At 42.3% G+C, this 13,514-nt stretch overlaps 1 protein-coding gene across 23 annotated transcripts in view; it reads left to right on the top strand.

Annotated features, from left to right (window-relative positions):
- The window catches only part of RBFOX2 (RNA binding fox-1 homolog 2), a 177,987-nt gene that overhangs the window by 74,520 nt on the left and 89,953 nt on the right, over nt 1-13,514 (top strand). The window contains exon 1 of one of the 23 annotated variants that reach the window (XM_077934997.1): nt 8,458-8,733. The exons of the other annotated variants lie outside the window; for them this stretch is intronic. Within the exon in view, the coding sequence (XP_077791123.1) occupies nt 8,707-8,733 (27 nt within the window). The 5' untranslated portion in view covers nt 8,458-8,706. Of the gene's footprint in view, nt 1-8,457; nt 8,734-13,514 lie in introns of those variants that run through there. 23 annotated transcript variants of the gene reach the window in all.

Genomic DNA, 13,514 nt, shown 5'->3' on the forward strand with positions numbered 1-13,514 from the left:
ATTTACATTTTACGGAGGAGGTTGTTCCTGATATAAATTCCAAGGATATGTATGTGCATTTTTAAGGAGTGAGAAATTATTAACATTAAAATCCACCATATGGCATTCTTGAGATTTTCTTATTGGTTGATGAGTGCTGCATCACTAAGGAGCATGTGACTTGAAGATACCTCCTTTCTAGCTCCAGCAACCAGAAGAGTGATATTTCTATCTCGAACTCATTCCTGGTGAGCTGATGTGCTATAACTATTCTGATTCACCTTATCCCTCACTACACAAGTCCAGTGTTAATGTGCTGATAAAAACATAGTGAAATGTATTTGTTCTTGTAAGTGTTTCAGACATTTTTAAGAGCAAGAACAATAATAAGGATGGGAATGTTTGATGACATTCTCATTATCTTTAATAACTTTTTTCCCCTTATGGCAATCCTAAGGCTTAGTCAAGGATCTGGTATCCTAAGCCTCTTTGTATGTTGAACAGACATCATTTTTAGAAATTTCCTGCTCATATAGCAAGTCTGAGAATGACAGCTTTTTGTATTAATAGGAATGACCATTCATTTTGCTCCATATTATTTGGAATAAGTATTATAGTAGCTGATACTAAGGTGGCTACTATATTAACTGTCTTTAGTTACCAGGCATTTTTCTTTCTGGGGATTTTTCTTCTTCTTTATCAATCCCACACGTGACATGCTGGTTTTATTACAGTAGTTACTGTTAAGGCTCCAATCCTCTACACAGTTACTTGAGAACAAATCCCATTCAACTCATTGGGATTTACTTATGAGTAGATATGACTGGGACCACAATGTAATTTTTTGTTCATCAGAATTGTCACTGCTCCACAGTAAGGTATCGATTCCTGTGATAACCGCTTTATCTGAATACAATGTGTAATCATTGTGAAGAACTGGGCCAGAAGAACTATCTATTTGTAACACGGGAGAGGTTCTAAAGTGATCAGTTGGTATTTCATACCCAGTAAATAGAGAATAATTTTTGCAATCTGATTATATCTGAGAAGACCAGGCAATCCCCTATTATGTCATTGTGTTTCTGTTTTTATATTTCCCACAGAAGTCAATATCTGAAGTCTGTCTTGTATATTTTGATAGTTATTGGTAGCAGTTACACACACTTGAATAGTGATGATAAAATTTACGCTTCATGCTTTAAAGGGACGTGTTTTTAACCATTTCAGTGATTATGTTATCTCTGCATTCCTTCTATTTGAAACTTTTAGTGCTTTGGATTTTCCATATTTTAGTTCTTTCTTTTACTGATCTTGAAGCTGTCTGGAATGATTAATCACTGGTGTATGGGGGAGTGAAGTTTTGAACAACCTTCACCATTGTGTAAATAATTGGGTGATCAGTTAATCTTGAAGCATTTTTAAAGTTTAAAACCAGATTTTTGCATATTTAAATAATAATTCTGACATGTTCCCATCATCGGTTAGATATCTGTTTTCTGCGGCTCAAAATATACCATCTGCCTAGACCCAGAATCCACATCCTTCATAGTATTTCCGTTGTGATTGCATTTATTCTTAGAATGCAGAATTGTGTGTTTCTGTTTAGGAGTCATGGAGTACTTCTATTCAGAACGACAAAGTGCTTGATGAGCTCTTGGGCTACAGCTTGGAATAGAAAGAATTCATACAGAAGCATATGGAAGACTTCTGGTAGACATTATCTGTAATAATACGACCGACATGCAGAAATATGAGCTATAAGCCTGTGTCTTTGTTCAGAAGATAAATTAGTATATAGAATCTTGTTAAACTACTATGCACTTAAGGCCATGTGATTCTACATTAAATGTATCTCTTGGTTGTCAACATTTATTCTAATAAATGTGCTTTGTGTACTGTATTCCTAAATACAGATTGGAGATTTGTTCCCTCTCTGTTTGAGCCAGTTGAGAAATGTAGATAATTTACATTAAAATGTAAATCTTATCCTATCCCTGTGAAACCCTTCATGAATATGGTTAAGAGAATGGGTTGATTACCCAAAGCAGTTAAAAATAGAGAGCATTTCCTTCAGCACTCCAGATATAATACTAAATGCTGAAAGTATCCAATTTAAGGTTTGTTCTGCTTGCCTGTATTGGATACACTGTTGAGGACATTTTCAGCAATCTTTTAGCACCTCACAGATGACCCATCACATAGCCACCACTGTTGCACATGAGTAAATACCTGAAATGCAATCTGAGAAAGCCTGCAAATATAAAAAAGATGGTTAGCTAATTGGTATGAACAAGTCTTGCAGGCCTTTGCATTAGCAGGCCTAAGGAGGTTGGTGGGGAAAGAGAGGAGAACGTTCAAACACAAAGATTGCTTGATTGGGCCAGCAATATGTCCTCCACTTTTCTTAAGAGGCATATAAAAATATCCTCCCAACATTCTAGCTGCTATGCTACAAAAGATCTTGCCTTGCATTATGCATAAATCAGCTGGGTTCATATGTTAAAGACGGGGAATCAGTAATCAGTTATTAGTTCATCTATTTATTTTCTTACATTTATATCCCACCTTTCATATGGAGTAAGGTTACCAGACGTCCCCGTTTCCCGGGGACAGTCCCCGGATTTACAAATCAGTCCCCTGACAAAATCCATCTATTTAGTAGGAAGTTGAAAAGTTGCCCCCGGATTCATTGAGAAAAATATGGCAACCTTATTATGGAGCCCAATATGGCATACATGTAGTTCCAAGGTGATCACCCACCAAACACTAACCAGACCCAAACCTACTTAGCTTCAACAAGGTGCTGCCTTCATGTGCTTTCAGACTATACCATGAAACCAGTGGGTACCTGTCCAAGCTAGGTGTGGAGTATCTGTTCTGCTGGTAGTGCAGAGCTCCGAAATGCATGTGATGTGATGTGATGAGGTAACACTCCCTTTCTATGAAAAGCAGTAACAATAAAAAGCAGTGGATAAAGCTATATAAAACCATGGGCAATTGTTCAAGAGCTTTGGATGGCAGTTGGGCCTTTTGTCGGATTCTTCTTCTTCTTCTTCTTCTTCTTCTTCTTCTTCTTCTTCTTCTTCTTCTTCTTCTTCATTTTCTATTCTCCCAATAGAATTTGTAGATTGGATATAAGAACTGTGTTCAAGAGTAGTGGCTGGTTGTGGATTGGATATCTTTAAGGAAAGCTGTATTGCTGAGAGGTGCCCTTGAAGAAGGTCTTGAAAAAACACATTGGGCATTTCCTATGTCATGAGGAAAGTTTACTGTTTTAGAAATGATACAAATGTGCATTACTGCTTTGCCTTCAATGTTTTTATTTCTTGTGCTTAATGCTCCCCCATTTTTGCTTTTGGCTGTTTGTTAGTAGACAGTAGATTTAAGAGGGATTGGCATTAGGTTAAAAGTTTGGAATATGATTATATTTTTGTTATCTGCACTTGAAATTACTGTCCTCATGCTGATGGACTTCACTGACACATTTTGGGGAGTTCTCAGTTATGCTGCATCAATGCAGGTGAGTCTGATGCTATGGGTTTTGTAACTCAGACTGTAGGGAAAATATTAATAAAGGGCCTTTTCATCAGACATGAAAACTTTTTTTTTAATGTCTCCAGAGAGAGAAGGATCAAATGGCTTTATCTCAAATGACCTTAATAAATGGATTTCTTTGATTCTAAGTACAGGAGGAAAATCAGCATGTTAAGGTTAATATTATTCCACATGTTGTAAACCATGTAGACTACCATTCCACAAACCCACATGTTGGTTTGGGAGAAATAAATCTATGCTGTCGCTGTCCTAGTCTACCTGGAGGCCAAGCAAGAGGTTCAGAATTGCCTTTAAAATTGCAGTTTATGATGAAAGTGGGGTGATTTAGCTTTGCTATAACCATAATAGATGCATGAAGGAGGGGCTTGGGAATGCAGACACAATAACTTCCTTGAGCATACCTAAGCTAAGGGCACCCCACCTCTGCAATGATGAATTCTCAGGATGAACCTATCTGGGATCAGGTCATTTCTATATTGGTACACAAGGATTTGTTTGGGATATCAAAAATTGGTTAAGAAACCACCAAATTTAATCAAATAGGAGTTTGTATTGCGACCAGTTGGGGAAATTTCCCATCTCCTTACAAGATGTTCTACAGGCAGCTAAGAAACATGGATTAATGTAGCCTTTAGTTCTCCATATACTTAGCTTGCATTCCATTATTCTTTCTGCTTTCAGAACATGAAATCTTGGCACTTACACATTACTTTTATGGTGACAGTTGTTCTCCAATGATAGAAATTTAAAACCTCTCTCTTCCCGCCCCCAATTGTAGACTAATGAGTCACAGATATCTAGGCCTTGCCATTCATTACTAAAAAGAATTACCTGTACTGTAGTCAGAGACATACTTGTGCTATTTTTGACAGATTTAAATTTTATACAGAAGCCGATACATTAAACATAAGTACTCCATCTTCCTTCTCTTCCTTTCCCCTCTGTGGGTGGGCAATGTTGTAATATGGGGGTGGAGATGGTGAAGATAACAGATGGTTGTAACTTTTGTAAAGCATTGTTAATCACAGTCAAATAGGGGGAAAACAGCCTTTCTTGAAGACCCAGATATGATGTTAATTCCACATTCTGTTGTTCCATCTAAGTGGCTACTTTTGAGGGAAACACATGGCTTTTAATTAGCCTAATCTATGTATTGGAGAGACATTGATACAGTAAATTCAGTCAGTATAGCCTAATATTGTGTAATAGACTGAGCTAGGAATCAGTCCCTGGCTCATCCCTCACTTCTGCCATAAACTTGGTAAGTAGCATTAGGCAAGCTGAAGATATAAGAGACCTGGTGTCAGTGGGTGGCATCTTTGGGCTGTTGGCCCTGCTGGAAATCCTGTTTTGGGTCCTCTTTTCTCTCATTCTTCTGATGAGCATCAGGTGGCAGTCATTGCAGTTGCCCACCATGCTGAATAATGCTGTGTTGCATCATAGAGAATTAGTGTTGGTTCCCCATTGCTCATTGGAAGAAGCAGTGCTGCTGCTGTCACCTTGTTAAGCCTGCCTACCTATCCCCTATCTGGTGTGAACCAAGTGAGCTACCAGAGGAAAGGCCATTGACATTATCCTGCTCTCTGGTTGTTATGGGGACACTCTTGCTTCTAAGGACTGTCCCTTTTCTCTTCAATTTCCTGGGTGTGAGACTCAGAGAGGGATGTGGAGACTGCTGCTTCATGGGCAGAGGGATGTTGAGCTGGAAAGAAGGAGAGTGGAGAAGTAGAGAAGAAAGATGAGACTGAGAGAAGGAGGGTGGCTGTGGAAGGGAAAGCCCTTTGGGGGAACTGTGACAACACACAGTGACAGGATTTCAGAGAAAGAGAGAAGGGTGCCCACCCACCGCAGGCTCTACCATGGCATGACCAGCAAGTGACCCCCAACAGACTTACAGCCAATTGAATGTGACCCTCCAAAGAAGAAGTTTCCCATCCCTGGCCTAAGGAATAGATCTATCCCAAAGGGAGTGGTAGCTGCATGGCAGATACTAGGGCAGTGAAATTGGTGGTCTTGCTCTTTTTGTCATTGCACATTGGACAACAATTTTTTTTAATTAAAGGATTGGTAGGAAAGGGGAGTGGCTTTGAAGATGTGAACATAGAAAGAGTGAGTGTGAAAGCTGAGTTGCCTTAGTTCAACATACTGGTGTGTCTTTTTAAAGGTGTGAGGGAGCAAAGCAATTAACAGGATGCTGTGCCCTTGGATATTTTTGGTGCTTAGTTGATGGCCTTTACCGCTCAACCCCCCACCCACCACAAACCCTGCATCTTGTGAGTGTCTTTTTCCCAAATTTGAGTATAAAAATTGCTTCCACCTTGCTTGTTTTTTACTTGTGAATTATCTAGCATAGTGCTAAAAGCTACTATAGATTTATGTACTTTGACAGAATAAGCACACACGTCAAGGCTGCCTGTTCAGATGCAGGCTTTTCTTTAGGATACATGCTATTCATCTTTTGAACAGATGAAGGCAGAGTTGTGATGTGTAGGGGTTTTTTTCCACAAGAAACAATTATTTATAGAGACAATCTGAATTTTACCTCCCAGTGTGAATCACATCACCTTTGTAGAATTGACTCTGTGGTTCTTTCCCCCTAAATTTGTTGTTGTTTAGTCGTTTAGTCGTGTCTGACTCTTCGTGACCCCATGGACCAGAGTACGCCAGGGCCTAAATATTGTGTTTTACCAACTGGTCCCGTGCAGCAGGTTTCATGCTAGTATTTTTGCCACAGTTATCTGTAACTCTATAACTTTCAGACTAGATTAAAATTCATGGTGTTACCTTTTAATAATGCGCTTTCATTGGAGTTGAGTCTGAGTATGTTTGCTTGTTAGGCAGAGCTGAAAATAGAATAAATCTCAGAGAGCACTGCTGTTGATGGAACTTGCACAGCACTGTCCATTCACACCACCATGAGAGGCATCTCTTCAGTGAAGGTGTTGTAGAACATTTTGATTTCATGAAGCGTGTGCTTGTCTTCTTCCGCCACTACGTACTGGTTTCCCTTCAAAATGGCCTCGACCGATCCTGTGGATGTAATTCTCACAGGGTCATTAAAACAAAAAGAGATTGTGAAGAGCTCCAAAAGGACCTCTTCAGGCTGAGAGGTGAATGGGAAGTAATATAGCAAAGGCAAATGCAGTTCAATGCAAACAAGTGGAATATTATGCATTTCTCCTCTGGTGGTGAAGCTGATCTTGTGTCCTACTGCCTTGCTACACTTGGCATTCACTTCTAATGCTTCTTGCCTGGGTGGAGGATAGAAGGGGCAAAGTGTAGAAACCAGCCCACTGTACAAAAGGTATAATTTGCATTTCTTTGTTCCACCTACTTTTCATTGGGCCCCACCTATTGGTGGCATATGGTCCCTGGAAAGTTGTGGCCCTTCAGGCTGAAAAATGTTCCCCACCCCTGGACTAACTACAGTGCTCTAATCCAAGGAAGGAGCATAAATGTAAAATGGTAGTATGTACAGCATTTCTGTTGGTTGCATTTGCCACTATTTGGAGCTGATTTCTAGCATCTGCAATGCCTTTTCCTACTTCTTTCTGCTGGTATTACAATATGTGGTTGCTCTGCATGTCATTATTCCATGGTGGTGGTGTGGTGCAGCCTGAGGTTTTGATACTTGTACATTAAACTAGGCGGAAAGGAGATATATGAGGGGTCGGTGTGGGTGTGCGCACACCACACAAAAAAGAGTACTTTTCTGCTTCCTCTGCTGAAAAAATGGTGTTTGGATGAGAGTCCCACAGATTGCATATGCATCAGCTTTGTTTTTTAAAATAAATTTTCATTAATTTTGCCCTGTTTAAGCTCCAGTGTTCATAATAATGAGCTGCTTTTAAAAAAATAAAATAAAATGAATAATAAACTTTTTTTAAAAAAAGAACCAGGATTCCCTCTGGGGATGTGCGCATATATCAAGTTACTAGGGTAACTGTAATTCTGGATCTAATACATAATCAGACACACAGTATTTTTTTCCATAAACGCAAAAGAGCATGAGAATACAAATTATTATTTATTAAATTTCTATACCGCACTTCAACCAAAGATCACAGGGTAGTGTACAACATAAAAACAACAAAACAAAACAAAAACAACCTGTGGTGGGATGCTGTATTTGTAAATTTACAATTCTGATTTAATATTTTTTATTGAATGCTACCAACCGAGCTCTAACTGTGTGGTGGCATATAAATGTAAGCAAAGAAAGCAGAAGCCACAGTCAAGCATCTTCTTGGGAGAGCCCTGTAGCCACGTTCATTTCAGCATCAAAAACTATATTGGATCAACCAAAACCACACCAAGCAAAACCATATTTTCCGGGGCGTTTGCTTCCTTTCAGATTTAAGGGCGCTCTCTCTCTCTCTCCCACACTGTCAGTTCTTTCTCTGTTTATTAATATCACTTGGGCTGGAAGAAGCTCTGCCTTGAGAGAAGAGAAAAAAGCAGCAAAGCCAACCGCCCTAATGGGCGCCGAGTTCAGTTAGGGTTTCATCTAGGACGACATTGCCCGTGTCCGAGGTGCGCGGAGGTGACATTGCAGGTAGTATTCCTTTTGTGTAGAAGAGAGTTCCGCCCGCCATGTGCAAGCGTGCCCGGGCAGCTGGAAGGGCTTCGAGCTCTTTTGTTACCCGGAGCTGTGCTGCCTACGCCTCCTTGACTGGATCGAGGCTCTGGCGCCCGCCCGCGCTCCCACCGCGGCCCGAGTAATCCTATACCCGTAGGCGCGCAAAGCCCGGAAAGAGGATGCCAGCAGTATCCCAGAGGCCCCTCTGCTTGACTCCGAACTGGCTCTGCAAGCGTCCAGGCGGGGACGGGGGACGGGGAGGAGGAGGAGGAGGAGGCGGGCCTTGGCTCTGATTAATTACCTTAGGCATTCGGGGGAGGGACTTCCAGCCGCCATCTGGCTGAGATATGGGAGGGAGCTGCGGAGAGGGCGGGCGGGGGAGAGACAGCCAGAGAGGAAGAGAAAAGAAAGGAAGAAACACGAGAGAAGAAAGGGAGGAAAACCAGGATCAAGGGGAACCCCCCGCTCCCTCTGGGTCGCCGTTCGGAGACGGGGCGCAAAGCAAATAGGCAAAGGGTTCTGCCACAGCCCCACCTGGCGGAAGGGTCTTTCTTTCCCCTTTCTCCAACACCTCCCTCCCCCCGTTTTGGTTTATGGAGAAAAAGAAAATGGTCACTCAGGTAAGGCTGCGTTTCTGTGGTGCTGTTGCTGCCTGCGCCGCGGCCCCTGCCATCCCCGCACAACTCCGAGCACGGGGAAACGGGAGTGTCTTGCAGCGGCTTCGCCTCCTGCAGGGGGGGAAAGAGCAACAAAATAAAATAGAAATAAAAATGGTGCCGCCTTATAACGTTCGCTCTAAGCTGCGGGAAGATTGCCGTACATGGGAGTGTGTGTGTGTGTATGTGTGCGCGCAGCCATCCCTGTTCATTCTGCTCCATAGCAAATTCCTGTTTCCTGTGCTGTGCAGCTGCAGCTCAGGAAAGACCCTGTGGGGATTTGTCTACCTCTTTGTCTTGGCTTGGAGGGGGAGGGGGGGAGAGGGACTGCAGAGGTACGGAGGGCTTTGCTACCAAATTGCAATGGCACGAGGGGCTTCCTTCTCCCTGGGGTCCTGGTGCAGTTTGCCTGAGGCTGCTAGAGGATTGGATTCTGAGTTTCTTTTCAGAATGAATCGCTTCCATGCTGGCATGCGTTCCTTTCTTGAATCAATAATATTAGGTTTGGGGTATTTGTTTGTTTGTTTATTTATTCATTTGTTCATTCTTGCTCTTAGCAGCTTAGGTTTCCTCCGGGAACCAACTAATGATATGCAGCCGTATGTAGTGGCCATAGTGTGATATGATCCTTGAGGTTCATTCTGTTTTACTCATCAAATCTACCTTCTCTTAACACCCCACCCCCTGCATAGCAGCGGTGCAATGGGGGGCATATGCAGGTCTTCTTGCAGGTTTGGCTGAACCTGCATTTTAATGACTTCTCTGGGACAAACAAAGGTAAACACCCCCCACCCCAACCATTTCCCCAGGTGTCTTGTCTAAGCTGGATGCCCTCCAAGCTGTGAGGTATGTTTCAGCTAGGCATAGACACAGGAAGGCATAATTTCCCAAGGAAACAGCGTTGGCACTGAAGGCAGGTGAGGATTTCTCAGGGAATTTGCCCAGTGTTGAAGAGCAGTCATTTTTCCTGCTCAGCAAGGGATGTTATCTGATGCTGCTTGTCATTTAGAGCCTTGGCGAGTGGGAAGGAGGTGTTTTTTTGTCTTTAAAGAAAGCATGGAAATCTCCCAAGTTGACACAGAAAGGTAGTATAGGAATTAAGAGAATTCAACAAAGGGGGGGGCAGTAAACAGAGGAGGTCAGGAAGCAACATCATTAGAGCCAGACTTCTTTACTGTTTGCAGTTATATAATGCCCTGCAGTGCCATGCAGAGATGGGTACCTTTGGGGGGGGATATTCCCAAGGCAATTTTTTTTTTTAGTAAACTTTTAATCATACAAATTTGATACATTCTTTGGAATCTTGCATCATTTGACATGTAACTTTTGTAATATCACACATATATGCATCACTGTTGTTTTAAATTCAATCTCTGTTAAGCTTTGATGAGATCATGCATGACCGACTTCAGGGAGGACTATATTCCAGATGACTGGCTCAGAAGGAGGTTGCTACAAGCTTGGTATCAGCTTGACTTCTTCAGCCCTCAGACTTGCATTGATTTTAGTGGTTCAAAGGCAGGAATATCTAGCCATTCAAGGGCCCATTGCAGCTCTTCCTCTTTACTACCGACTCTCATTACTGTAAAAATAATAATCTAGGATACTTGTATTGGGACAAATAACAGTTTCAAGGGATTCTCTCTAGGACAGGCTTCCTCCACCCTGCTGTACTCCAGATATTTTGGACTACAACTCCCATCAGCCCCAGTCAGCATGATTATGGAGACTAAGGCTGATGAGAGTTGTAGCCTAAAGCATTTCGGCAACACCACATTCGGGAGGCTGCCCAGCAACATCATCCAAAGGCCTTCTCAGTATTTTTGTAGTTAGATTTTTTTCTTTTCATTGTAGCTCATGTTCTTATATAATAAGCGTTGTTGGGCATATGAAACCTGGTGTGTGCTTTATTTAATGTGTGTTTAGCTTTCCCCCCCATACATAGGCATTGTGCAGTGTATGTATGGTTCCACATTTGTATAGCTGCTATTCGTAGGTCTGAACTCATGATTAACATATAGAACTGTCCAAGAAATCCTGGAGTAAAGATAGGTATATGTTGATATTCTTGTCATGTGCACAGAAAGTGAAAAGGCTTGTAAGCTTATCAAGGAAGCTTAGAGGACTCCCACATGCATAGGCTGAGGAAAGTCTGTTCTGTTTGTCCTAGAGAAAAGAGAGAAGGTAGTAGAAGCTGATATTAAGACTCAAGAAAGACCATTCTTAACTAGCCTTGGCTTAGTGACCCTAACCTTAGTGTACATAACAGGGGCATGGAACCTATAGTCCTCCACATATTTCTGGACTACAACTCGCATCATACCTGAGCATTGGCCATGCTGGCTGGGGCTAATGGGAGTCTAGGACCACAGTATACAACATATAATTTCCAATTTGGTTTTGAATGTTTGTGCCATATTTATACTTTAATTGCACAAACAACCTGATAAATACAATGTTTATCTGAAATCCCACATTAAGAAAGCAGTGTTTTGGTTGAATGAGTTAGCATGGCTATATGAGAGAATTGACTTCCTTGGTTTATCCTAAGTGCTTTTTTTTTTACCTTTAGGACAGCTTTCCCCAACATGATACTCTCCAGATGATTTGAACTATAGCTCCCATCATCCCTGTCCATGATTAGATTTGATGGGCTTTGTAGTTCCAATCAACTGGAGGGCACTGTGCTGCAAAAAAGATTTAAGGTGACATTCTATTATGGAATAATTCCTGAAGGCGCACACATTCTTGTAATCCAGACTTTGACAGTTGTGTTCAGAACTGCTGATCACAAGTCATGTCTCAGTGGGGCTTCGTGACATCAATTGCTTTTGGAGTCTTTTGAACGCATCAGTAGCTGGAGCCTCATGTACACAAGCATTTTTGATTAGTATTATGACACCAGCTAGATTGGCTCTTTTCAGAGTATGTTTCCATGAGCAAGAACCAAATTACCGGTAGTTGCTCTAACCATATTAGTTGCTCTAATTACTTTGGTGAATGGGATAAGCTTCTGTGTCCAAAGATGTTCAGATACTTTTTTTTTTTGGTAAGAGAATAGTACCATTTGCACAACGTACTGGTGGTGTACTACTGCTGGTATAAACGGTCTCTTCTGGGGACGTGTGCTCCAGTGGGAGGGGATGGAGTGAATGCCTCTTGGTTCACTCCTGTACAATATGGTCATATGTCTAAGACTGGATTGAGAGGCAGTAGGGAAGTGTTACAGAATTTGCCACATGCACTCGAAACTGACAATTTAATTTGTATTTCTGCATTTACAGTGTGTTAATGTATAAGTACACTTCATCAGTGAAGTACCATTAAAATAGATGCAGAGAACTGAAGCTGGTACTAAAATAGCATTTGTTGGCTGGAATGCTTTAAAAATAAGAGCCCCATGTTTCTAATTATGTGTGAAACCTTCATCACAAAAGTGCCCCAGATTTGTTCCTTAGGCCTCATTTAGGTGAATTTAGCCTGAACTCAGCCCAGATAGTCCTGCAGATGAAATGGAAAGTGGAGAGAGAGGGAATTATATATGTTAAAGGAGTTTCCTTTTTTTGGCTATACTTTGAAATTACAAGCGTCTGGAGAACAAAAACGCCCTCCCTTTCTTTCTTGGACAGCCCAGTGCCTTGCTGGCGTTTTATTCAGTATCTGTTTCCAATCAGAGATGAGAAAGAGGGGGTAGGTACTGTACTGAGCTTCCAGGAGAACGGAAAAGGGTGTGCTGCCCCTTTAAAGCTGTTCAGCAAGCCCATGTGGCAGTAGCCCGTTCTGGAGTGTGTTCCTGTGCAATGAATCACTCATTCCATTGTCTGCTCCCCCTCCCCTCCTGCTTGGAGAAATGGAGTCTTTCACCTGGGCTCCTGCCTGCTTACAGTTCCTACTCTTTAGGTAGGGGGAGGGGATGCTCTCTGTAATTAAAAGCAGACGGAGGAGAGCTGCTGCTCCTTTCAAAGCTATGCCTTGCTGAATGAGCCGCAAGCTGGGGAGTGGCACTTTTGCCCTTCCTGGTGGGGAAGAGGTAGTAGCATTCCGAGAGGGTAGGGCGGCTGGCATTTCTCTTTTCTGGAAGTTCAGGATCTCCTTGAAGGATTATTTGTCTCCATTTTGTAAGCCCTCTGAAATGATTTGACTCCATTCTGTCAGCAGCACCCCCCCCCCCCCCCACAGCTCTCCACCCCCATTCTTGGGGTAGGGGCTCCAGCTAGCACGTTTATGTTGGCATGTGCTCCACTAGCTGCTCTGTGCCCAGAACTCAGAGAGGTGTTGGTTTTATGGATTTCAGACTCGCTCCGGTTTTTTGGTGTTTTTTTTAAAAACGAACCAGCAGCTGCTTCATATTTTCCAACCATTCTCCACCCCCTTTCCTTTGCTTCCCCCTCCATTATAACCCGTTCCTTGCCAGGCCCCACGCCAGCCTGTGACAAACAACTGTAGCCAGACACTGCAATCCCAGCCTGCTTTTTATAAAAGCACGAATGCAGGAGTTCCTTAAATGGAGATTTGATTTAAATCTGAGCAGCGTTCTGCTTGGCAGTGTTCTGATTCATTAGAGGCTGTGTGTGCTTACCATCCCTCCATCTTCTCCCTTGCCCATATCTGTTTTATGATCTTCCCCTGCTCACCCTACAGTCATAGCCAGGCCAGTGAATGCATCTTTGTTAGCCTCATAATGGGACTAGGGTGGGTGCTGTATGTAGAATGGGGACAGTTGCTAACCATAAGCATTCTCTTAT

The sequence above is a fragment of the Podarcis muralis genome, chromosome 10, assembly GCF_964188315.1.
Source record: "Podarcis muralis chromosome 10, rPodMur119.hap1.1, whole genome shotgun sequence".
Taxonomy (NCBI): domain Eukaryota; kingdom Metazoa; phylum Chordata; class Lepidosauria; order Squamata; family Lacertidae; genus Podarcis; species Podarcis muralis.